Below are 27,065 nucleotides of genomic sequence, written 5' to 3'. Positions count from 1 at the left end.
CTCCTCCTGATATGGTAGATCTGTGGTCCCACCAGCTTGCTTTTACTTTATGCTGTCCAATTCCTACAACATCCCAGATCAGCAGCAAACGTTCTCAAAATGGGGAGCAAAAGCCCACCTCTAACACCGTGTAAGCTCTTCTGCAGGTAAGCCAGGACATGGGAAGATAAAACTAGCAGTAATTCGCAAGTCTCACTGGAGGACTCTCACTGGTCTTCTGGACATCACTTACTGATTAACCTCTGATACCCAGCAGACGATGGGCAGATGACAGTAACCCATTCACTGATCTCTTCTCCATCCAAACTCAATTTCTACGACTAGTCTTACATAAGAGTCAGCTGAAATTTCTTAGATACGACCCAGTCCCTGGGATCTGTTCTTCTCCTTTCACAGCTGGCTATTCCCGTTAACTCCCATTGCAATACTGGCCAGGCATACGTATCCAGGAAGGAACTGAACGCTTCTAAATCCTACCTGTTCAAATCAAAAGCACCCTGCACAGACTGTTATACTACAACGAAAAGATTTTCCTTTGAAAGCATTATAAATAAAACAGCAGTTGCATTAAATAAAATCTTTTTTCTAACACATTTGTGCCCAACACAGAACTATATGCAAAGGTCCCAATTATAAAGCAGTGTATAATATAAATCCATTTCTCATACAGTCATGTGTCCCACAGCAACAGAACACGTTTCATACTGATACATTTTATATAGATGGTTTTCTCTTTGAAGATAAACAGATTCCTAATACACACCTCTAATAACTACTTCACTGACAAGATGAAAGTCACTGCAGACAGTTTATTGAGAGCTTATTATTTACTGCAGCTTCAGATCATTTCCAACTCACACTCCAGGCCTCTGACTCTGTGAAAGGTCCGGAGCTTCCCGAGGTCCACAGCCTCCAGGAGACTTTGCAGGATTCCCACCACGCTGAGTGAGCGAGGAGGGCTCGATCTGCCTGCAGTCCCTCGTGCCCTGCGGGAAGCTGTGCGCTGGCTGCCCGCACGCAGAACGGCATCCCCAGCCTCTCATCGCTCACAGTTTAAGGCCAAATTCTTAAAGATGTTTAGCCTCTTGACAACATAGATGCTGGATCGGTGGGAATTGGCTCGTGAAGCACTCTAATAAAGCTCTGAGGGCTCTTTAGGTGCCTAAATACCTTTGCAAACCTGACCCCGCCGCTCTAAGCGCACAACCCAGGAGCAGTAGTTTCCCTCTCTGCCGATAAAGATAACCTTTTCGACAAAGCTGCCGCTGGAAACAAGACTTGTCTCTCCTCTTTTTCCATCCTCCATAACTTCTGAACCTTTGAACTACACTGGACAGAGAGGTGAGGTTTCACAGGTAGCATATTCCCAAAGATACGTGAAAATTAGTACCCATGGACAGAAAAGAGATTAAAATTAATGATCCCACCAAAGGAAATGCCCATCACAGTTCAGCCTCTTATCTGCCACAAGAAGCACGAGCCAGGTAACCGGTGCGGAGAGATGCACCGGCTATGCCCAAATTGCAGCTGGCACATCCGAATGGGCTGCGGGTGACGACAGGAGCTGGCAGAGCCCCGGCGCGGGTGTCTGGGAAGGAGAGGTGTACTTACTCCTTAGAGGGTGGGGAGGAGCGCCAATTGAAATGTAGACTTCTAAAAAAATGAGTCAAAACCAGTTTAGAGTCCTAAATCTGTTCCCTTCCCACTCGCTCATTATGCCAGTTTCTGTGATTTTACAGTCAGATTCACCTATTTGCAAGTTTTTCTCTTCTCTCCCAACACAATAGGAAAGCCCCACAGGAACTGGTGGGGAATTGCTTGCCGTGCAGGAAAACAGCATCTGAGCACACTCCTGCTAAGGAAACAAGAAACTTGTAACAATTACACACCATTACTTACTTCCAACTCTGTTGTCATAAATAAGCAGTAACAGGAAAAAAAATGTTGCTTTTGACAGTAATGAGATTTTGTTTTAAAAAAAAAAAAGGGAGAAAAACAGAGAAACTGCTTCCTCCAATGCTGGCTGTGGCCTTTCCAGCAGATGCCCTCCGCAGCTCCCTACCCTCTGCAAAGCACATACACCATCAATCTAAGATTAAAGAATAATTTCACTGGGGGTCCATACTGTAATATTAACAGCAAATGTTCTTCATGACAGCCAAACTCAGCTGCATTCAAAATTTCCCTATCCTGCAGCTCTGTTTCAACATTCCCAATGGAAAAATTATGTAAACTGCAAATCTTTGGTCAAAGCATCTCAATATTAGGATGGCACTTTCACTTCTGTTGGCTTGTATCGGTTTGATACAAATCTTGAACTTTAAAAAACATTATTATACAACTTTGCTTCCTCTAAGACACAAGAGAGCAGATCTGAGAATGGCTGTAGGTCCGGACTGAAGGCAAAACATGGCTAGGAACAACGTGAACACTGATCCTAAAACAACAGAGACATGCAGATAATACTACAGATACCACAGAAAAGAGAAAATTCAGAGTTGCTCGAAGTCCTCAACTCCTCAACTAAACTTATGGAGGAGTTCAGTACCTCCTTGAAAATTAGAATTTAAGATGCAGTGATACGAAACCAGAGATAAAATCCAGTCCCAGATCAGGCATTATATAAAAGCCGTGACAAAGTCAGTGTTAAGACAAAGAGTGACACCCAGCAACTCCACGTTACCGAGAGCAACTCCTACTTACTCCTCTAAGCACTGTGGAAGTTGCACCTTCTTCAGATTCTTTTTGCAGACACAAACCAGTTTTGCAGCACTAAGAAAAACAGTTCCAGGACAGATATCATTTCCTTTAATACCAGGCAAAGAGCCATCAATGGCCTGTGTGACTCCAGGCAGTTTTGATACTCCCACCTGTAGCAATGCTCAGAAGAGGAATAAGTTCTCTCACAGCATTTCAGTGGGGTACCAGATGAATCTCAGGTCACCAAGTCAACCAGGAAAGCATCTCAGGGGATGCTCACCTTGACCTAAGCCAAGTCTAAGAAACACATCTAAACCCAGAGCCAGCATGTGTGCCGATATAAATCTACTTCTGGAGTCTTATGAACAAAGTATTTTCTATTACTTTGGGGCAGCCATTACAGAGTCACAATATTTAGTCAACCTTTTACTTCTACAGTCATTAATCATGCACCATTTAACTACTGGTTTGTCATTTACTCTCCTAATCCTTTTCAAATCCTTCTGCTTATTTTCACATCTTTTTTCAATCCCATTCTATGTGTCTTGCTAATTACACTCCTTCACTGTCACAGGCTGTTTCAACACAGACACGTTGTGCCAGAGGTGGTTTGATCACTTGCTGCGTTATATGCCCAATGAATGGTCTGCTATTGGGACATTTAAAATACAGTGTTACTGGAAGATGATCAACTGTACTTAATTATCTGGACAGCTACTTATAACTCTAGGGGAGGAAGAGTGAATGACCATTTGGTGGCGTACTTGAAAATAAGGTTTCTAACCTTGTAAAAAGGAACAACGAGAAAAGGGGGAAAAAAGCTTAGGATTTCCATCTGATCAAAATAAGGAATTTTCCTTCCTTGCTGGATAGGACCACTTTCAAAGGATTGTTATCTGTGATTTTGCTGCGTCCTGAGCCAGCCATTCCTGCCAGTCTCAGGAGACTCTCTGTCTCCACAAGTCAGCACACAAGGCCAGCCTAGGAGTCGCAGGTCATCCAAATGACAGACGCCAAAAACGGGTGACAGATGAATGAGACCGAAGCAGCCATCACCTGAAAACTTAAACACAACTGAATTATTCATGGCCAAAAGGAAGAGAAGAGACAATGTGATGAGAGAAGGGAAAGAAGGAACCAAGGGAAGTGGATGAATTGACGGCTGTGAGGAGCGATGGACTAGCTCTCAGAGGTACCCAGAGCATTAGAAATCTCAGCCCAAATGTACAGATCCACAGATTTACTCCCAGCGACAAGTCTGACTACACAACTCAACATCGAGCCAATGCCATCCTGAACACTTCCTCTCAAATGTCAGTTTTCATCTCACTTCTACAATAACGCCTTGACCTATCATGCCGGTGATGCAAACCTTAAAACCGCACGTACGTAATGCAGAGATGACTTTACTAAGAGCCTGGAAGAATAACTGACTCTTTCACCCCAGAGGACAGTTAACAGAAGCTGCTGAGAACCAGGTATATGCCACCATCGCTAGCTATTAATTCAGTATCTTCAAAGAAGGTGGTAGGAAGCAATGAACACTTCCACCTCCTCTGCACCAACCTCCTTGGAGATGGCTAGCAGCCCGCACCAAGGAAAGCACACAAAGCTCAAAGGGGAGCTGAACTCAGTGCACTTAGCACAGCTTGCAGAGTACCGTCTAGGCACGGGTTGTCACACCACCACTTCCCGCTGGAACCAAAACGTTCAGCTGAAACAAGTGAAGGACCAAACACCTCCCAAAACAACACCAGCACTATGCAGGAACTGGTTGGACAGTTTCCACTTGCCAAGAAAAACGCTGTGGACACAGTAACTCCCAAATACACTCGTGTCATGAAACTCCATTAGATCAGCAGCTCCTAATTAATTTAGAGTGTGGCTCAGTCCTCACACACCTTTTGCTATCAGTAAGACCTAGTGAAAGTGATGAAGAGGAATCATTATGCATAACACCTGCAAGAACTTGCTGTAAACACATTTGGCAGCACAGGGAGGTTCCTTTATGGCATAATCCATTTTTATATACACCTAATATTTTCAGGTTTTCAACCGATTGTCAGTGTGTTTGTAGAGGCTGTTAATGAATCTCATTGCTAAAAGCAGTTACAATTCCGTAGCTATTAATACAACGTGAGATCAGTTATGTCAGCTTCCGAGTGAATCACAGTTGCGAACTTGTAGGTGTTCGATAGCTGGTTGTCAAGTCGAAATAGAACATTGTTAAATATAATCCAAGTCTGTCCTAGTTTTGCAGCTCCTTTCCCCTTTCTGCACTGCAGCCTTAGTGGACTGAACACCTGCAGGTCTGAAGAGATAAGCACAGGAATATCAAGGCGGAAAACAGGTCGGCTATTAGACCACTTAGATCAGCAAGCTTTAAAATGTTCACTTTTGACTGCAATTTCCTCTCAAGTCTGATGACTATAGGAGCTTAAGAGACCAGGTCACCAAATCTTTTACAATGTCTAAACTGTGCAAGATGTACTCATATCAAGATGTTAAGCTTTCCCCCCGCCCCTTACAAACTGAAATAAAAGGCTGAGAATCTTTCCTGACATAGTAGTTTAGCATTAGAGCAGGCAAAATCCCAGTTTCCAAACCATTTACTGAATCTCAGAGGCCAAATGCTGCTTGAATCTGTATTGCTGCCACTTGCAGCTGAACACTTTTGTATTGGTCAACCCATACATAAAAGCAGATTCTTAGCAAAAAGTGACAGAAACACTGGAAATTATTAATGAAAATTTTGATCAGTGAAACATTTTCAAATTATCACGCTGTCAAGCCTTCAGGATTCACTCTCCCCCCAACATTTTTCACACAGTTAATACCCTGTACAGGTGATCTTTGGAAACCCAGTCTTAGGGCTCTAGGGGAAAGGTGTTTAAGGAAATAAACAGTTTTCTAGATTTCAGGAAATTAAATGAAATTGTGGCCTGAAATAAGACTTCCTGATTTTCACAGTCAATCTGTCCTACAAGCTTGCTGTCTCTCTGCAGCAGATGGCTGCAGTGAACAGACTGTGAAAACAGAGAGTCAAATTCACCAACTAAAATGGACTGTGGATAATTTGCCTGGTATTATTCCTAGAGCAGCAAGCCAAATTTTGCTTCAACCGATCATGCAGCATTTCGTAGAGCTCTCTAGTAGGTAAGCCAGGCAGTACTGAGACAGAAATAGAAAAATATTGAAATAGGGACGACACAATGCCAGGTTTAGAGGCGCTTGGCTTGGGTTGGGTCTTGGGAAAAACTGAGTTTAGGACATAGTAGCCGCCTCCTCTCCAGGAGCAGTAAGAGTGTTTCTGCAGACACAGAGCAGGCAGGTCACAGGAAAAGACCTACTCCTGTTACTAGGCAGAAGCTAGGAATTCAGTGGAAACTGATGAAAAACAAGTTTATAGAAAGACAACTTGGGACTTTGGCACGGCTCAAAGCAGAACCCTGGGCAAAACAGGAAAGCTGAGAATTATTGTTGTGTAACAGTCCAGAAGTGGGTCCTGAGGAACAAATACAATTGAAAGTCAAGTTCTGCTCCTTCCCCTATTCTCAGCCTGTACTTTCCCAAGTCTCCCATTAAGCCTCTCAATCCCTTCAAGCGAAATTACTTTAGACCAGGTGTGAAAAACACAAGCACTGGGTTTTATCTCACATGATCCATTTACACTACAGCACCGTTGTGTGAGAAATAGAATCACAGACTCATAGAATGGTTTGGGTTGGAACGGACCTCAAAGCCCATCTAGTTCCAACCCCCTGCCATGGGCAGGGACACCCTCCACTAGCCCAGGTTGCCCAAAGCCCCATCCAACCTGGCCTTGAACACTGCCAGGGAGCCAGGGGCAGCCACAGCTTCTCTGGGCAACCTGTGCCAGGGCCTCACCACTCTAACAGTAAAGAATTTCTTTCTAACATCTGATCTAAATCGACCTTCCTTCAGCTTAAACCCATTGCCCCTGTCCTGTCACTCCATGCCCTTGTAAACAGACCCTCACCATCTTTCCTGTAGGCCCCTTCAGGTACTGGAAAGCCACAATTAGATCTCCCCAGAGCCTTCTCTTCTCCTGAAGGCTGAACAACCCCAACTCTCTCAGCCTGTCCTCACAGGAGAGGTGCTCCAGCCCTCTGATCAGCTTCATGGCCTCCTCTGGACTCGCTCCAACAGCTCCATGTCTGTCTTGTACTGGGCCCCCCGAGCTGGACGCAGTACTCCAGGTGGGGTCTCACAAGAGCAGAGTAGAGGGGCAGGATCACCTCCCTCGACCTGCTGGTCACACCTCTTGTGATGCAGCCCAGGACACGGTTGGCTTTCTGGGCTGCAAGCGCACACTGCCGGCTCATGTTGAGCTTCTCATCAATCAATACCCCCAAGTCCTTCTCCTCAGGGCTGCTTTCAATCTGTTCCCCACCCAGCCCGTAGTTGTGCGTGGGATTGCCTTGCTGCGCACCCACATACCTAGATTGCACATCCATAGCTTATGCATATTGGGTAGGCAAATCATTAGTTAAATGACTGTCTCTTTACCCATGCAATTTTCAGAACCTGTGTGTGCACAATAACTAAACCAAGATCTCTCTACTGCTCTTACAAAGTACCAAGCAGAAGTGAAAAACGTGCGCTAGTGGAAGGGCCACGGGCTGCCATATGGAAAACATCTTTACCTTTATTATTTCTTGCCAAAGCTCTAGCTTATCAATAAAATATTGAGAACAGCTTTCTCTATGTCAAGGGAAAAGAGCCAACAAACATGTGTTGCCTGCACAGTGAAGGAAAAAAAAAGCCCATGATGCTAATTTTGGAAAACGTCACCTGATGGAAATACAGAAAGAAAAGGGAAAAAGCCACAGAGGGAATACTGAGAATCTTAATGGGATGTTGTTATTGCAGTATAAAATATTGAAACATTTATAGGGCAAAACCATTGATCAAGACACGAATGAAATCAGCAGATATCCATGGATGAGTCTCTACCCAAAGACCACAGGGCTGGTTTTGGATGGCAGCCTGAGGTCAGCAGCGTCCGGAGCAACTGATGGCTCCTGCAGAGGAAAGGGAGGAGGGAGCAGACTGATCTCAGGCTGCAGAGGGACATCAGCGCTAAGCATTCTCCATGCTGAAAGGATTGGACCCAAAGCAAGATCGGCACATCTTCACGAACAGAGTGATTTCTGAGCCACATGACAAAAAGCTGCAAGACAGGAGTGCGGACGCCTCCGATGCCAGGTACCAAACAGCTACTGCAGTGAGCTGTCTGATCACAGAAAGAAAGCTGCTTGTTCAGTGCAGCAGAAAGCAAACCCAAGTGCTTTGAAGTTGAATTATGTGAGAGTTGCTATGCTAAAAGGAGGATTACTTGCCTTATTTAAGACACCTGAAAACCCAGAGAGAGCATGTCTTCCACCATCAGCCCCATAACTACTAGCAGGCACTGAAGAAATCCATACAATCACGATGGATGGCCCCAGATGGAGGAAGAAAGTACGACGATGACAGCATGCACTGAAACCGCAGTACAAGAATGGGTGTCATGGGATGCTAACGTTACCATGGAAATGTCCTCGTACCACGTAACATTTTGACACTGTCTGTTTTCTGTGAAGCAGCAGTGATGTGGCAGCCTGCAAAGCCTGCATGAAACGGCTGTTAGAGTTTCGCCATGGTTATTACTACAGCCGGCAGCCAATTCAAACTGTCTGAGTATTGGATTTTGACCAATCTGGCAGCTCCGCTCTCTAAAGTGCACGAGGAAGCTTTTAACAGAAACAGTTCCATAAATCACCCTGATTTAATATGCACTGTCTGCCAGACCGAGCACTGGCCTGCATGCCTACTTTTGGCATTGCTTGCCCCGCTTTCCAGACCAGCATTTTCAATATTCCTTCATCAACTTATTTGAATTACAGAACCCACAGGAGAGCCTGCTCCTCTGCTTGAGCTGGCTTCGTACGACCAGAGCGGCAGAGTCTCAGTCCCACACTTGCAGGGCTGCAGGATGATTTTCTGAACTGCTGAAGGCAGGTACAGCCTCAAATCTCATTCACTTTTTACAAATGCTAGAGTCCAAAACTCCTAGGCATTTTTGAAAATGCCGAACTTTGCATATTTAATAGTTAAAACAAGCACAGACTCTTGTTGTCAAAACAATGTTCATTGCAGAAAGCTTGTTTTTATCTCAAGGCACATCGAGTAATGCTACCTAACCTTTTCCTGTCTTCTTACATTGAAAGAAAAATCCCAGATCTGGAGGGGACGCAACTGTGGACTATGTGATTCACAAAGGCAGATATATAGGGATCAACCTACAGAAAAAAAGTGTGGTTTTTTGACAAATTTACCAAAATCACCATCCAAATGTAACACTTGGGTTGTGACAGCAATTCCTTCTGGTTTTGGGAGGAGAGGGGGGAAGCAGAACACTGTCAAGCCTCGACAGTCAGTCTGGACCACTATCCACCTTCATCACAAGTTTAATGAAAATTACTATAAAGGCAAAAGGGCTCTGCAGAACTGCTGCAGAGCAATTGCTCTAATCCCACAGGCCACCGGTGAGATTTCATGGCAGCTAACGGGGCTTCAGCCAGAGGGATGGCAGCACGAACTGACCCCAAGAGATCAAGACAGCTTCTGGGGCTGACTTGTCGTGATACTGCCATCCAGAAATGAACCGACTACAACAGCTGGAAGTCTAACAGTGCTAGAAAGAGTCTTCTCCTTTTATTTTCCTAACAATCTGATTAAAACCTAAATATGGATGTAAAGCAGCAACCTTAAAATCTTGAATCAAATTTTCCTAACTTTTCACTAGTGCTGTGATTGTCATGCATCAAATACAAGAAAGGAAAGGTAGATAGTAAAAATAAAAGAAAAAAACCCATCCACCCACACAATCCTTTCAGGATGCTGAGAAGTGCTAAACAGGGAACTGGATTTCCAACAAAAAAAATCTTAATCTTCTTAGACATCTTGGCTGCAATACAATTAACATGTTTTCCATCCACATGGCAGGATACATTCCCTGCTAACTGTAAATACGCATACTGCTGGTGGGCAGCCGGCAAAAGTCCCTCACCACTGGGAAGCAGTCACCACTGGGAAGCAGTCACCACTGGGAAGCAGTCACCACTGGGAAGCAGTCACCACTGGGAAGCAGTCACCACTGGGAAGCAGTCACCACTGGGAAGCAGTCACCACTGGGAAGCAGTCACCACTGGGAAGCAGTCACCACTGGGAGCATCAGCCTCATCCCTCCTGCCTATGAAGCCGAGTGAGTTGGTGACAAGGTGGATCATTCTGCAGGTCTGACCCCCAACAACAACTGAGCTGTTGCACCCAAGCGGATGGTCAGCTCCAGAGAGGGACACAATCACGTGTGCCACGGGGAGGGAGGCTATAACCTCTTAAATATTACCTCTCACCACTGCAATAGCAAAGTACCGTTAACCGCAATCCTCTCTATTCTAGCTATTAACTACGAATGACACCTCAACAGTCCCTCGAATGCAGAACTGCAAGACAAGGCAATGAGAAGATGCCTGAAAAACCAGGCCACTGCAGATGCGCTGAAAGCAAAGGTTTTTCAAGGATGCTGCGCTTCACCCATGGATCCACAGAGCTCTCCTCCAGCTGCCAAAATCATCCACAAAACAGTGTGGTATTCCTGAAGCCCAGAGGACAAAGCACCTTATCACACCCCACCTCCCAATCCCACAAACATCACAGCAGCATGGGTCTTGCTAAACAATAGATACAGAATTCAGAGCGATACCAATGGGATAAAATAGCTCACCCCTCCAAATCAATACAAGGAAATTCAATAAAGGCACATGTAAAAAGCAGTAACTGCAGAACGTTGAAAAAACTAAATGCACAAATGCCAGAAAGGGACTGAGTAGCCAGGCAGCAGTCCTGCAGAGAATGATCTGGAAAGTGGTATGGCTCATACCCTGAACGTGAGTCAGGAGTGGGAACTCTTGCAAAGCGCTGTCTATGCAATATTCCTATAAATACACAAAGTTTGGGAAACAGTTATTCCTCCCTGCTAGGAGCCAGCCAGAGCACTGTCCACACTACTCCTTCTGCAAGATCCCAAGTCCAGCAACAAGACCAACACATCGCTTGCAAAACTGCTCTATGCAAAATATTCAATCAGACTTTGATCCAAAAAGCAAAAGGCTGCAAAAGGAGGGAGAAGGATGTCAGGCAGCGATGGTCATGAGTATGGTCGTCATCTCCTGGCTCAGAATTATCGGCACTGGGAAGAACAGGTTTGCAATGTGAAGAGATGCTCTGAAGACAGCAGTGATCGATTGTTTCCCATGTTGCTGGGAGCAAGACAATAGTAATCTGCTTAATTTAAGCTAAATTGTAGGGTAAACTGTCCTAATCAGAAATTTCAACAGGAAGAGGTTGGTTAGTTGGGGAACGGACACAAGTGAATCCTCAGGACCCCTTCTACCTCTACACTTCTAAGAACAAGGACACGCAGACATTAGCATGAGTTCTTAGTCATAAAACAGTTTTGAGAAAAACGTGACACCTCTGTACATGCTGTACTCTCCCAATTGTTGAGCACTCAAACATTTTAGACTGGCTTCTGCAAGGCCGTACAAGTTCCTTGCGTATCGGACAAAGGGGATATAACACTCCAACAGCACAAAGCTGAAACATTATCTGCCACAGTGATTTAACTGTGGCTGGATTTGGGTAAAAGACAGGGCTGCTGAGCTTTGCTGTATTCCTGTGTGAAGTTGGGCTGTATCAGGGCTTCCCAGCCTTTCCATGCATGCTGTTTTCCAAAAGCAAAGCCAAAGATAGAACTTAAATGCACATCCCAAGGCAAGCATAGTCTGACAGCGAAATCAGAGCACGCCTAATTTGTGCATGTCATCAGCAGTGATTTAAGCAATGGCACCTACTGAGGTATCATTTGTGTTGCAGGATCCCTATCAGGGGACGGTTCCCCTACAGTACAGCACGGTTTTCACACCCTCTCCCAGAAGCCAAACCTCAACGGAACATCATATGGATAGATGGATATTCAAATTGCATTGAACAGCTCTGCAGAAGGCCAGAAATCCTTATTCAAATACGCTAACGGTGCTTCACGACAGATGTCTGTGGGGAAGAGAAGATGGCAGGGCTGAGAAGCCTGTGTAAGCCAGGTCTCACTAAAACACCTTAGCAACTTGCAAATAATTTCCTAAATTAAAATGTTCACATTTCTAATCTAACCAAAGGCACTCAAATATGAGCAGATAGTGCTTCAAAAAATAATTGCACAGATAAATTATTCCTCAAAACAACTACTCCAATCAAACTTAATTCTCCCCTACACAAAGCAGATACATACATTCTGTCAAACAGAAATGTTGAGGCAAAGTAGTTACAGCATTTCACAACTTGTCCTGATGTAGGAATCCGACAGAGTAAAGATAATTTTTTTAGCCTGAAGAACAGAGTGCTTTTGAATTAATAAATGTTGCATTAAAATTAACTTCACATGAATAGAAGCAGTAAGGAAACACTTTCTCCGAGATAGAAAGCTTTCCAGGGACAGACTTTTCTATTTGAAAGCAAGTTGACAGCAAAATAAGAGAGAGATCCTTCCCCTGTGGCTGGCAGGGGTCACACATAACCAGCCCTCTACAACTCCTGCACACGTAGCTGGAACGTAACAGAATCCTCCGAACACCCATAACGTACGTCAGCCGCAGTCACCTTCGAGGGAAGGAGACAACGTTGTGCTTTCCTGGGAAGTGTGTGCTGCAACAAGCAGCACTGAGGGGACAGCAGAGTGTCACCATCAGGAGGCTCATGACCTCATCCGTGTCCCCTCTCCCACGTAAATCCACACCTGGATGACCACCAAGGAAACATCCACGCAGCATGTTGTGGCACAGCGCTTGAGATGCCAGGGCTAGCCGCTACCAATCTTCTCCCCCATCCTACGTCACCTAAAACAATTCCTCAGCCTGCAGCCAGCACCAGGCACAGGTGGATGCTCCAGGCTGGGACGTGCTGGATGACTCTGCCAGGGTGCCCGGTGGGATACGGGAGCGGGTGGCAGCTGGTGCCCCAGGAAGGCTGCCCGCCACGCTGAGCGTGACCGATACGACGTCACCCTTCCCCTGCTCTCTCCCATCTGTCTAAGCGTACCCATCTGTTGGGTTTTGCCAGACTGTAAGCTCCTTGGGACAGAGACTGACATTTTGCTTTCTACAGGCACAGCATGAACTTGGCTGAGGACTACAGCTCTCACGTGCGGCCGCCACGCCGAGAGCATCACAAATGAGGTTTCAAATCTCTTGTTCCTAGTGCTGACTCATTCGCAGGGCTCCTGCTCTCCTCTGGTCTCATACGGCCACAAGAGAAGACAAAACCTGTCCTCCGTAATTGCAGTCTACCGATTACATACGCAGGCAAGAGACCCAGAGAGCTGCCTCTAGTGTGCAGGAGATCTAAGGAACAGCATGGCTCGTTCAGCTCCGCACCAACTAGGTGCATCTGCAGTGTAAGAGTCAGTCGTTGCATTTATGGTCTGGATTAACTCATGACCGGGCGTGAGAACACAACCTCTGCTGGTATTATCCACAGCATCTTCTCCTAGGCTGCTGGTCCGTTTCATACGCTTTCCTCTGACAAAAGACTGATTTGACAGCAGCCCTTCTGAAATTGTTCTCAATTTTAATCCATTTATAAAACAAACACCTGCTTACCTACAGCTAGAACATGCCCAGCAGGGAGAGCAGCATTTCTTACAATCACTAGGATAACCTATGGCCAAGGATACACCCCTCGCTGTGCAAGAAGAAGGAAAAGCCGTGGCTTTTGCTGCCTCCTGCACCAGCCGACAGAGCCGGCTAGGTGCGCAGCAGGGATTAGGCCACAGGCAAACTCTCTGTGTATTTGTATATTCCAAGACTGACTGAGATTTGTCCTGCACCATCCCTGGGGTAATGCATTGCCAAATGTGCCCTATGTTTGTGTCTTTGCAGGGTTACAGGGATGAACTGTCATTTCACTTGTAAAAGATTAAGAAGAAAAATAGTTAATATTCCAGATGTCCAAATAATTTCCCTTGTCCCTCTATGTTTGCCATGTGAATACGGTTCCCTACCTAACAAACAACAAAACTGGTTAGAGGCTTACAAAACTTCACAGGTAACTTCGGATGAAACAAAACCAGACTAAACACCACAAGGACTTAACACGCTTGATACATATGCATTTAAAAAAATACACAAATGTTAAAAGTTAAAGGACTTGAATCATCATTTTCTTTAAAAATTGTATGTACCCCAACACAATACAGTGCTGCAATTGAGAAATATCCATGGCAACGTGAAAACACACACAGGGGCTCTCTCTATTTAATGACTTTGTGATGCTTTAATGTTTAAAATCATAGAGAAGTTCAATGTTTAAAATTTTAGAGAAGTTCAATAGATAAAACCCAGACAGAAGAGTATTTAAACTACACTACACGTCCACAGCACGTTCTTCCACCCCAACGTTTTAAATGTTTTTATCAATCCATTAAATTAATATTGCACATAGCTTCTCTTCAAAGCAATTGATCGTAACACAGCGCATCTGCCAGTACTTGATAGCGTGTGAAAGCAGCAGCCTAGGCTGAATTTTATCTCTAACTCAACTCTTTTCTGAACGAGCAGCTGACACAAGGAAGGCTTACCGTCAGTATCTAGGAGACATTTTGACTTTGGAAACCATTTTCTCTCTGCCAGACACTTGGTTCCAGCTGGCTGAGACATGATTTGATCCTGCCACCTCGTAGCCAGGGCAGAGGTCTGCCGAGCTGGACAGTCCCTGTGCTGGGGCCCTGAACCGCGGGACCCTTACAGGTCCCTTGCAGCTATTCTGTACCTTCTCCTGCTTCCCGATCGAAGCCTCTCTGCCCTCCATGCCTTCCTGGGTACAAGATCCCTGTAAGGAACACGAGTTTCCCCTTGTGCAGATGCTCAAGTTGTATCTGGACTTCAGGGCAGCTACATTTGCGATATGACCACGGCTAGTCGCCTAAACATCCAAATCCACGTCCCCGCCAGGGCACGCCTCAGATGCCTTCTGCCAGTGCAAGTGGGTGTCCTTCCCGAGGCAACCAGGACACACGATGACAGGGAAAGGAGCTGGTGCATTACTGCGTCTCATCCACTTAAGCCACAGCAGAGCTGGAGCACACACACCCAGGCCCGAGCGGCGCTCCTGGATCCTCCATTTCAGGCACAGAGGCTTAAGGAAACCCCATCCCCTTCAGTGATTTTTGGCATTTCCCTCCTTTGTTTCTTTAAGTGTAGCGCTTGTCCTCTGTAGTACACAGGGTCCTTGTATGGAAGCTCTCACATCTTCAGAGTCAAGGGCTGCTTCTGGCTTCCCGACTCCCAGCACGTCCATCACCCTCACACTGGCTGTACCTGCTGCTAAAACCACCTTCTCTCTCCTGCCCAAAGCTCGCTGGATTTTGCATGTGCAGCTCTAAGTCAGTTGCTGTTGCTCTCTACCAAAACTCCACTTTCTGTTCTGCTTTAGCCAGTTTTCCAAACTTCATGCTTGTTCTCCTCCATGCCAGCAAGCACACCTCCATTAACCTTACGGACGTGCCTCAGGCTGGACTGGACAGGGCTGTGCTAAGGTTGCTGTCAAAGGTGGGTTTCGTACACCCCCATTCCACAATCCCGCAGTTTTAATTGTGAACTGCACCCAGGACTCGCAAGCTGCCTACAAAGCAGGTCCTCGTAGTCATCATGAATCCTCAATGCACTATTTTTAACCCCCACGCACTTGCCACCTGGCAGTTTGGTCCCCTCTGGCATGTTGCCGCACAAATACCAGCATACCAAACAGCTGATTCCAGCCAAGACCAAACGTATGGCAGATCCTCAGGGCAGCTAAGATTTGTGTTCAAGCTGTTAGAAATAAGCAACGATTTAACGCTCACATTTTCTAGAAGTACGTACACAAAGAGCACAGGAATTATTTTTACCTCTTTTTAGCCTACTACTCAATAACTGAAAAAATTATCAGAGCTCAGGACAGATGTTTGCCTAAGTTAAACCAACAATTATGATGATAATAACTGCAGTTTCAAAATCCTTAACTTCACTGACATTGCTGGGGACCTCAATGGAGCGAAGACAGAGGCTCTTAGCCAGCAGGAAGGACAGTAATATTACCATGCCGAGATCAAAAGAGTTATTAACCCAGAGTCCTTACACTATTGAGTGCAGTCATTTCTGTTATTTCAAAGCCCCACTGCAGCTTATTGGTGAACTGAGCTCAGTGTTTGCTCAGAGTATCCTCTTTGTATACGCAGCCGAGGAATGAAAAGGGTATTACAACACAGGAGTAAGTCCACATTCACATCTTTGGAGAGGCAGGCACGTGGCCTTATTTGCCACAGGACACATCTGAAACCCAATCACTCTCACGCTCTGGAAGCATTAAAAAGAGATCCAGTTTCTTGCTCCAAGTCCTATCGCTATCCTGCCTACACCAGCCTCCTGCTTCTGCGCACTAAGATACAAGCCAGCATCACCTGCATCCGCTTCACTGCCGAGAACTCATCTGGACATCCCTGGTGGTATGGTGGGCAGAAGAGCCGTGGAAGATCAGAAGAGTCTTCTGACCTCATATCCAGAAGGTGGACAGTAAAGAAGAACAAAAAGGTCAAGGCAGAAAAAGAAATATTCTATAAGCCATATTTCAAGACCAAAAGCCAGAAATACGGGAAGCCACCACAGGTATCATTAGCATTGGTCAAATGTGGCTAACTGTGTTTCCACATCGCCATGGCTCTCAGCACAGGTACTCCTGCAAATTTCCTTTTACACTCCTTTTATCTGACCCACCTGTAGTAACTTAAACACCTCAAGGATTTTTCTTGTTTGTAGATTTGAGCTCTCATTATGCTGTTTTCCCTTTTCAGAGGAAAATGTGAAGTTTCCTTTAAGCTTGGCCATTTATCAGCTTCTCTCCTTTTTCTGTAGGATGACTATTCTCTTAAAGACGTGGTTCTCCAGACAAAATGGATGATGTGTCTGTTTGAAATAGGATTGTTTACTTTGTCAATGCTCGTGGGATCAATTTTTTTTTTTTTTTTTTTGCCATCTCCTATGGAGAACATCTTGCCAAGTGCAGCATTCATCTCCCTGAATGAGCTACCAAGATCTATTTTTTTTTTTTTTTTTGACAGAAATCACACTGCAACCAAAACTGGTCAGAATTTCAGGAGCATGCATGTGTATGAACAACACAGAATATTGTCTGGCACAATTTCAGCGTTTCTTTTATCATTTATCTTTCAGGGCATTTATTTTCTTGAGAAAGTTATACGCTTGTAGTTTTAATGCAAAAAATACAAAGCAGCACGCATTCTTTCTTGCTGCTTGGTCACACATGTCTGAATACACCCTCACAGGCACAAAATACAGGAGCAATACTGCAGTGTCCACACTGGACTGACTGTTACCCCCAGCAGCTTTACTAACGAGACTAACTCAGGCAAGCGAGATCCACTAATAAGCTGCTGGAGAATGAGGTCTTAATTGTAGATTTATTTAATTCAGAGACAAGTACTTGTGTTGTATTAAGAGCAGCCTATTAACATTCATGTGTGAGCATTCAGTAAGTGTGAATAAATACAATTCAGCGCAAAACCATTTTTCTAAGCGCTGGAAGAGGAAGTATTCACTTAAACTGTCACCCTGCTCAGAGCAAGAGGGGTTGGACACCAGGGAATGAAACGCTGTTCAAGGCACCGTGTCAGGTTCTCGTACTCGAGCATGTCTCGCTATCAATCATTTCTGAAGCAACAGCGCCGAGACTTCCCAAAGCTCCCGTTATCGCCAGGTACGCTCCCCAGCATTCGAACCAAATATGAAATGCAAATAAATCATCAGCAAAAATTTGAGAACAAAATTTAAAAAAAATACATCTGTTGGAGGATACAATCTTCTGCCTGACACCCCTGCACAACGTTGATGACAATCCTCGGTTAATCACACAGATGATGAATTTATTCTTACGTCAATCCCTTTAAAAACAACAATGTTACAGGTGTAGCAGCTAAGCGGGCTGATTTGCCCGTGTATTCCTGCTGGCATCTGCACATCTTGGGATGAGCCGCTAGACAAAGAAGCACGCCGGCATTTTGAGGGATGCAACCATGACAGCCAGTGTTAAAAATACGCCTTAGTTACCAACTTTCATTATTTGCCACTCAGAAGATTCATTTACAGGTTCAGCCTCTGGTATAGTGTGCACTGTGAAAAACATCCCTCATTTATAAGCGAGCCGCTGGGAACGGACAAAGTGCTCATACACGGCTCTCCATCCACCCCCTCGTACGTCCTCCCTACCCACCCAGCTGCTGTGCCGCCCTCTGCTCCCAGCACCTTCTCCAGCACCCACTGTCCTTCCCTTCCCATTCAACCAGATTGCTTTCCTACTTTTCCTTACCAGTAGCCCTCTTTTTGAAGCTCGGTCTTATTTCACGACCGCTGCCAACTCTTTGAGGCCAGAAGGGTCTTTATGAAGCAGGCAAAAACCACTGCATCCACTCTCAAAGGGTTTTGTACGTGTTTTATGATCTACTTTGCCCTCATTTAAACAGGATCCCTTTTATCCCCCTCTCCGAAAGCAGCATGGTGTATTATGCTAACAAGCCCTCAGAACAATTTGCCTGAGAGTTCACGGTGTATCAATCAGCGGCAGACCAGACACGTCGTCCGGCGGAATGGACACCTTCTGCCCGAGCGCTGCCCTTCACCACTTCGCACAGCTCGGCACAAGAGGACTGGGCGCGTAAGCCGCTCCATTTGCAAACACCTCGGGTTTGCTATCGATTCGAAGAGGGAGCGCGTTTCATCGGCGTGAAAAAATTCTCCCGTTTCATCTCCGCAGGCTCACGCTTCCCTGCACAATCCCCCCCCAGGGCGGACACCCGTGGCACACAAACCCCGCCGGGCAGCGGAGGGGGACCCCTCACACCCCAAACCCACGGTGGGGTCAGGGCTAGCGCCGACACACCGCAAACCCACCCTCTCCTGCCCACAGCCGCTGCACCGCCCAAGCCCGCACCGCCGCCCCCCCTGCTCCCACAGCACTCGTGGGTGGACAGACACACACACACAACCCCACTGGAAACCGGCCCCACGCCCTGCCCCCGGCCCCACCGAGCCCCCCGTGTCCCCCTCCCCCGCTTTGGGGCGTTCTCCTCACCCCACGCACACCCCTACCGCCACGCGCCCCCAGCCCCACTCGCGATCGAGACCCACCGGCCCGGCTGCAGCCCCCGCCCCCTCCAGACCCCCTCGTACCCGCGTCCTCCTCGTCGAAGCTGTTCATGCAGGGGAAGTAGATGGCCAGGGCCTCGAAGGAGGCGGAGAGGCTGAGGCGGCTCTGCGACCGCTCCATGAAGAGCCCGGGTCCGGGGGCGCCGCCGGGGGCCTCGCCCGCCGCCGCCGGCGGCGGCTTGGCCAGCTTCGCCGCCCCATTCTTCACTCGGAGCACGGCCCGCGGCGTCTTGGCTGCGGCGGGGGCCGCGGTGAGGCGGCGGGGCGAGGCGAGGCGGGAGCGCGGAGCGCAGCGGCGCGGTGCGGAGCGGAGCCACCTGCTGCCGCCCGGCGCTCTGGGCACCGCCCCGCCTCACGCCCGGCAGCGCCGCCGCCAATCGCGGCCCGGAGGGGAGGGACGGGCCGGGCCGCGGCGGGAGAGGACGGAGGGGTGGCTGGGGGCTCCTCGCCGTCTTCCTGACGGGGGCTGCGGGACGGGCCTGCGCTCGCCCTGTACCGGGCCCGGCGGCTCCTCGCACGGCCCCAGCCCTGTGCGTGCCCCCAAAATTAATCTCGAGTCTTTCAGGAGGTTTCTTCCAAAAAGGGGGAGGGGGGAATAAACGACGCTGGTGTAATTTAAGGGGCAGCCCGGCCTCCCAGCCCCACAAACAGCCATCTCGGGGGGCAGCTGTGGGGTAAGGGGGGTCCCCAGCCCCCCACAGGGCCTGCAGGCCAGCAGCAATGGGGAGAGCTACTCCTCCCGCCTCCAAAGGGGTGTTTCGGCCATTGCCCGTATCGGAAGGCCCTGTGTGGCCCCAGAGAAGGTTGTTCCCAACCAGGCCACAACAGCATTTAATTCCATGCATTAAATTTTCTCCCCTTTCCTCCACCCCCATCCCAAGGGTCATTGTCATCACCACCCACCAGTACAAGTCTTCTCTCCCCAGGCACCAAAAAACCCCCAAACCCTAAAAAAAAAACAAACCAAAAGCTACTGCTTGGAAACATATGAGCTTCCAGGCAGAAAGCATATAAACCGAGAGATTTTCTGTAGTGGTCGAGGGTTAAATTAAATGGGAAGGGTGCCGCCTGCTCTGGCTCAGCATTTAAACCAGCTCTGCAGCGCACATTGGATAGGTGCTGGTGGGAACTTGGGGTGCTACGTGAACAAGTGAATTTTAGGTCCTTCCCAAAGGCTAGCCTCTTGGATTTCTCTTCTGGCAAGCCTTATGAAGAATTACTGGCTCAGAAGTACCAGCTGTCCATAGGTGCTGAACACCACTTGCTCTGAAGCAGCACAGACACCATGGATCACCCTTCAGTGCAACAAAACCTGGGGTGGGAATGAGACGGAGCATGTTTTCTGTCAGCGACTTGGTCTCCCCAGCGAGGATGCTGTCCCTCAGGGCACAAAGGGAGACGTTCCTTGGTCTGTCCACCCATCACAGCAACCAAGTGCCACCCCACTGAACACATGAGGCAACAGGCCAGTCTGAGCTATTCCAAAGATGCAGATTAGAGCCCAACATCTCCACAAGGAGAGATGCATGGCTCAAACTGATAGAAGCAGAGTGCTGCAGAACAACAGCCTGAAGTGAAAAAGTGTTTTCCTTTCAAGTGCTGAAGCCCAGCTGCAGACAACCAGAAGACAACTGGGCATCCTGGGGTCAGTCATTCCCAGCACCCAGCTCAACCCCACTTGAGCTCCAAGGCTGTCATAGAGCTAGAGACCTCATACTTACAAATACTGCTTTTGTTTTTATTTCCATGCACAGTAAGCAACACAAGAATTATAGCCCATAATATTACCTGTACTCTTCTCAAAGAATTAATAAATCAATCCATTAAGAGTCTTGCATCTCCTGAAAATCCTACCAGAGCTGTAGTGTATTTGTGGCTGCCAACATCAGGAAGCAGCAGAGCAGGGTTGCTCCCAGGGAAGGGGAGCCAGGAGCAGCCCCAGCACAGGAACAACCCCACTGACCAGGCACAGTCCCACACCACGGGAGACAGAGCAGGGTGGTGATGGCAACAGGTCCTATCAACACACCAGCTCCAAGATCAACCAAGGAAACCCAAACACCAGTTCAGGGACAAGGCTGAGACAGGCTCACCTACAACACAACCCAGGCAAGAACTGAAGGCTCCTGGGGTTGGAGGTTAAATGGAGCTCCTGGCAGAGGGGGTGGATGTGAGCCCCAGAGGAAGCTCGTCAGGGCAATTAAGGCCTATTGGTGCACTCCCAGCCCTGACATCCAGGGTCTTCATTACTGGTGATGCGTCCAGAATAGCAGAGGTCATTTGAATATCAGATGCTAAGCTGAGTTTGCAGAGCTTCCCAATAGCAAATATGATTTTTAATTCAAAAACTAATCAAAATTTGCTTCGGAGTTAGTGAGTTACATGAATTCCTTCATCAAAGCTAGGCTGGGCAGACAGTAAAGCAGAAGGAACAGAATGAACTTATTACAGACAATGATGACTCCAGGTCTGAGTTTTGAAAGGCAGGGACATCAGTCAGGAATGTATTACCATATGTTTAAGAAGAGATTTCAATAGCACCAATCAAGGCATTAGCAGCAGCTGTAGGGACAAATCCAAGTGCATTAAAGCTGTTAAGACAGCTCCTGTCTATTAGTCCTGGCTGCACATTCGATCAAGGAGGAAGAGGCATCTGTGAATCAAAATCTGCTTCCAGGTTCCCAGACACAGGAGCTGCCTAGAAGTGCTGAGAGCTAATTTCTATTTGTTTAAAGCATGCGAGGAAAAACATTTAAATGGGGAATAGAAATTTGATCTCAAATTTACGCTGCGGTCATCTAAATGTCTCTTGTTTCACTACATCTTGAAAGCATAGTGCTGGCAGAGGGACCTGTGCCTAATGGACAGCACAGGCCCATGGTTTGGGTAGCTGATCTCTATCCCCAATGCTCTTCTCTGTCCTTTGCTTTCTTCACCGGCGCACTGGGACTGAAGACCCTTCTCCTTTGAGATCTACCTATGAGGTGCTGAGGAAGAGCATCACCATCACCCACATCACTGCTGTGCACCTTTCTCCATGCTCCATCTGCCTGCTGGCTTCCTCTCCCTCTGCAGCTGCAGTTCGAACCCCTTGTGCCTGCACAGCCTCTCAGTGCCGCTTGGTCACATCTTCTCAATGCTCCTTCTGTGCGTTTTGTTCCAAGCTATCTCACACCTCCCTCTTTACCTGTGGGACCCGCTGTGCTCAAGTCCTCTCCTGCACCCTTCTGCAGCACAGGGGCTTGGGCTGAGTGCTCTCAGCATCACCCCTCTGCTTTGGTGTCATCTGCCTGTCATTTGCCTGCTACAGCATTTTGCTCCTCAGGGCAGGGACTTGCCTATTTCATGTATTGCAGGGCTCTTTGATTACTGGTTAGGTCAAAGCATCCTAAACCAAAACCATCTGCCTCAAAGTGAGACAAAATGCATTGACAGCTGGAAATCAGATGGACAGTTAAAGGTGTAATGCTCTCCAGATGCCTGGAGGAAACAGTTTGTTTTGGCTGCCTGTTTAAGGGAAATAAGGATTTGCAGTGAAGCTGGAAACTGTTAGTCCATAAGTGTTCTTCTTCACTGATCATCATGGACATAAAGATCCTTGGGAGAAACTCAGAGAAGTGAGCATAAGCAAGGAGGAAGATTCCTGTGATGTTGTAAATAAGCTGAGAGTGCAACTGAGAACAAATAAACTCAAAGATTTACTACCTCTAGAATAGCATGTCTGTGGCTGCCCTGGTGGAAGTGGTTAATTGATTGCTTCCCCAGTGAAGCAGGCTCTGACTGATTGACCCATGGAAAGCTCTAATAGATTTTTCCTGCTGGCTTTTTCTCTTCCCACTAGTCACGTAGCTTATATTTTTGCCTTGAGTCTTAGGTGTTTGGGTCAGCTGAGGAAGTTACTTTTTATATACTGGGATGAGAGGATATGCTGCCCTCTCCCTCTTATACTCTCCTACGGTCTGTGTATGCCTGTTTGGAAACAAACCCAAACTCCCTGGTTTGTGTATGTTGCTCCCTCTACCCTGTCTGCCCACTGCTTGCTCAAAAAAGAGCCCCCATGCTGGGAGCTCAAATGTAGTGGAGAAACAAACCCTGCTAGTGAGAACACATCACGTGTATAAATAAATCTACATAAATCTACTCAGTGCAAATGCAGCATCCCCACGGGTAAGGAGAGTTGAGGTCCTCCATGTCTCATACTACCCCTTCCTTCCCCAGGGCGAAGCTGGTGCTGGAGCCAGGCAGTTCACAGTTGGCAGTACGTGATGTTCTCCAGCTCCCGAAAGCAAATGCAAACCTGATCATCCCTGCTCTCAAGGGCTCTAATTGATTCCCTTACCTGATTTGAGTTCCTCTTCGTCTTTCTGGGCAGCCTGGAGGGCACGAGGTGAAATGTGCTGAGCACGGATACACATAACCAGTGAATAAACGCCGCAGAATGGCCTGGCACTGCCAGCTCCGGTCTTGTGGCATTGCATCGACAAGGGATGATGCTGAGACATACAGACTCCTGTGCCCGACTACACCAAGTACCACAGTTTCACTGGGCTTGGTTGTTTGGACGCTTGTATAACAATACACATTTCAACTTGTTATTTGTGTTGAGGGAATATTGCAGACTGATGCCCTGAAGAACCAGGCACGGTATAAACACAGAGTGAAAGCCTTGCTTTTTCCCCAGTGATCACTATCTAAGTAGTCAAGACAAAGAACAGAAGACAGTATAATTTTTCTTATACAAGTTCAGAGTATGAAGCATGGGAGTTTTACTTGGCTTGCCCAAGACCACATAAGGAAAGTCTCTGTTGGAGCTAGCAATTAAATGCAGATTTCCTGCCTTAATCTCAAGGCTACCTTCTGCTTTTCACTAATACAGGCATTCATGTATTCTAACCTTAGCAAAGTGATGTTGTAAGCCAGACAGGCTTTTACAGCATCCTTTGCTGGTTGGGATCCAGGCGAGCCAGGAGCACTCTGGCTTGTTGCTAGCCCAACCACACGCATGCCCTGCTGTGGCACAGCAAGTGCTGCCCTATGGAGCCGGCCAGAACGCTACGCTGTGTGCTTTGCTGATGACTAAAATGTGGAGCCAGACTGATGAAGTGCAGGGTGCAGTAATTCGCAAACACATGTTGTCTGTTGCAATATTCAGCCACAAGCAAAAAGGAAGAGAAAACACCTGCATGGAGAAAATGCTGTTAAGAGCAGGTACTTGCTTATCCACTTCCCTGATTTATCATAAATACACCACCGCCCCAGGAGCTTTGCTATTCCCCAGCTCTCCAGGCTAGGAAATGCTAGGCACAGCGAGGAAAGAGAGAGATGGGAATAAGAGGATGGAAAGCAAAAGCAAGAAGGCGGCCAAAAATGCTGAACTGGAGGAGGCAGAAGAGGAGAAGGAAAGGACTGCGGAGTTTAACCAGTCAAAAGATGTTTTGCAGCCACAGGCATGTTCATGAGAGCTGGAGAAATGGATTTGGGGCACATCTTATGGCCAGGAGCAAAAATGAGACACTAAGTGGGAGGTTGTGTACATGAACAGCCCATTGAGCTGCTCTAAAAAGCTTCATCAGAGAAAAGCCCGCCTGGAAACTCGATCAATAGTTGTAAGCATCTGTGTATTAAAGCAGCAGGTTGACTGGCCACAAATGATAGAGGGCTGCAGGTTAGGCAGGTGGGTGTCTGTCCTACGTGGCTGTGAAAATGAAGAGGCTGCTTTTGAAAACCTGAACCACGGTGTCTTTATTCTGCAAAGCATCCTGTAGAGCAGACATTTTGTGGAAAATATCCCAAGGGTTTGGGAAAGGGGAGTTAGCAGATTGTGCCTGAATGAAAGCATGGAATCGTGCAGACAAACCACTTCCTTCAGTCCTTTCATTCATACCCACTGATGGCGTTGGCATTGTCACAAGCGGAGGCGATGCTGGGAATGACAGGTGGAATTTAGTGCATTGAAATTTTAATCAGCAATTATTGTAAAACACAATAATGCTTCAACTGGTGGGTAATTTAGCTCCAATTCCAAAAATATAGACTCATCCACTCTAGCTGTAAATTTCCAACCTCTTTCCTCCAAGCACACTAGCATATAGCAACGTATGAATGACAACCAAGTGAAGTAATGCTGGCTGGAGAATTAAGATGGCTCAGAACTATCCAGCCAAATTACATAGCAATAGTATGGCACCCATCCCAGGTCACACTTAGAAAGATTCAGACTCACTTCTCTCACTGACATTAAAAGGACTGTGACTCCACCTGATTGCCCCGTGCACACACACAGGCATATGTTTGTGTGTCTGAAAGGAGAATAAATGTTTAAATACCGCCGTAACGTCAATATTCAGTGCCAAAACTGGGAAGTTCTGCTACCTGTGTGACTAGACCATTTCTTGGAAGGAATACAGAAAATAGACATCTCAGCTTTCCGATATTAGCTTCTGAGTTTGAAAATGTGAACCTGGCTTTTTGGCTAAGGATGTATTTGTGAGCTGCCCCCACGTGCTGGAGTTTGGCAGCCCTCAGTGCAGAAGAGCACCCAGCCACCCCTGGGAAGCATCCCATAGCGGGGACCACCCTGGGCAGCCCCAAGGCACCAAGCCAGGTTTACAGGGCTTGGGTAGCTCACTCCAGAGTCAGGAGGCCAAGAAACCCAGCAAATAAAGGTATGGGAGCTCTGTGCAGCACCAACCGGTGTGCTGCTGGTGCTCGAGCTAGCTGGGAGCTGATTTTGCTCGGGCAGCTCTACCCTACACTGCCATCTGCGGCATAAACCCTCCCTTAGAGCAGATATCTCTCAGCAGCTCGGTGAATGGTAATTTAATTTAGATTTAATGTTAGGATTTGGGTCCTTTCGTTGCCAGAACGTATCATCATGTGGACAAAATGTTCCTCACTGCATCATGCTTTATCTCAGTATTTCTGCTCCCTCTGCAGGAGTGGCACATTGGTGTCATCGATGCTGCCAAAGAATCACTTAGGTTGGAAAGGTCAAGATGATCGAGTCCAGCTGTAAACCTAACACTGCCAAGTCCACCATAACCGTGTCCCTAAGCACCACATCTACACGTCTGTTAAATACCTCCAGGGATGGTGACTCAACTGCTTCCCTGGGCAGCCTGTTCGCTTGCAGACTCCCATCCGCTTGCGTACATGCTCTCAGCCTGGGAGGCAACAGGTTTGTGAAATCTCTTTTTTAAATAAGTCTGCTGAGTCTGTAATAAGAGGACAGAAATAATCCTCTCTGTGTCTTCCTACAGATGGGCTTTAGTACGTGTAAAAGTTGTAGCAAATGGATTTGCTCTGGGCTTGGAGAGACATCGACAGATTTATAGAATGAGAGGTGATGCAAGATAGCAGCTACAGCAAAACTGCATCTTGGAGGGAGAAATCACTGCAAACACTTGAGGATACTTCAGATGTGTTGCCGTCTTGCGCCTGTCCTGAGCCTGGTCTCAGTCAAAAAGGACTTTCACATCCTGCAGTGCAGGGCAGCTGGACAGGATCCTAGAAGCCAACGGGGAAAGGGAAAAGTGCTTTTTCTTCACCTCAAATGCCAGGAACAGTTTGGTAAAATGCATTTCTATTTTTACGGTACTGCCGCAAACGCTGCTTTTACCCTTTTTTCTCATTTTGCCTTGCCTTTTCCCTCCCTCCTTCCTCCAGGCTGTGATAACGGTGTTCCAAAAGGAAAGGAAGGTTCACTTGTCTGCGGATACCAAAGGGGCTAAATCTGTTACACGTTATGCACATTTTTCACGATGCAGCATTTTTGCTGAACTCGAGAGGAATAACGTTACATAAGAAGCCCCTAACAGATTGTTTATAGAGGACTACACAAGACAAATAATTTGAAGCTGTGACTCAAACTGTGTAACTACAAACTGAAGGCAAGACCAGTTATGATCAACCAAGTGATAACACAAGTTTGATCAGAATACCCTCAAACATTGCATGAACTCAAAAATAAACAGATATCCCAATAACCTGCTGTAGTCTTCACCAGCAAGCTCACATCTAGCTTCACAACTCTCTTCTCTCTTCTGACAT

General features: G+C 47.0%; 1 protein-coding gene across 2 annotated transcripts in view; it reads right to left on the bottom strand.

Moving 5' to 3' along the window:
* RIMS4 (regulating synaptic membrane exocytosis 4) overlaps positions 1-19,354 on the bottom strand; it is a 56,944-nt gene extending 37,590 nt beyond the window's left edge. The window contains exon 1 of one of the 2 annotated variants that reach the window (XM_075768637.1): positions 19,041-19,354. In XM_075768637.1, the coding sequence (XP_075624752.1) occupies positions 19,041-19,137 (97 nt within the window). In that variant the 5' untranslated portion in view covers positions 19,138-19,354. Of the gene's footprint in view, positions 1-16,571; positions 16,674-19,040 lie in introns of those variants that run through there. The other variant, XM_075768636.1, reaches the window with a different exon arrangement.
* Positions 19,355-27,065: the final 7,711 nt, after the last annotated feature.

This window comes from Balearica regulorum, chromosome 16, assembly GCF_011004875.1.
Source record: "Balearica regulorum gibbericeps isolate bBalReg1 chromosome 16, bBalReg1.pri, whole genome shotgun sequence".
NCBI lineage: Eukaryota > Metazoa > Chordata > Aves > Gruiformes > Gruidae > Balearica > Balearica regulorum.
This window is presented reverse-complemented; position numbering and strand designations above follow the sequence as displayed.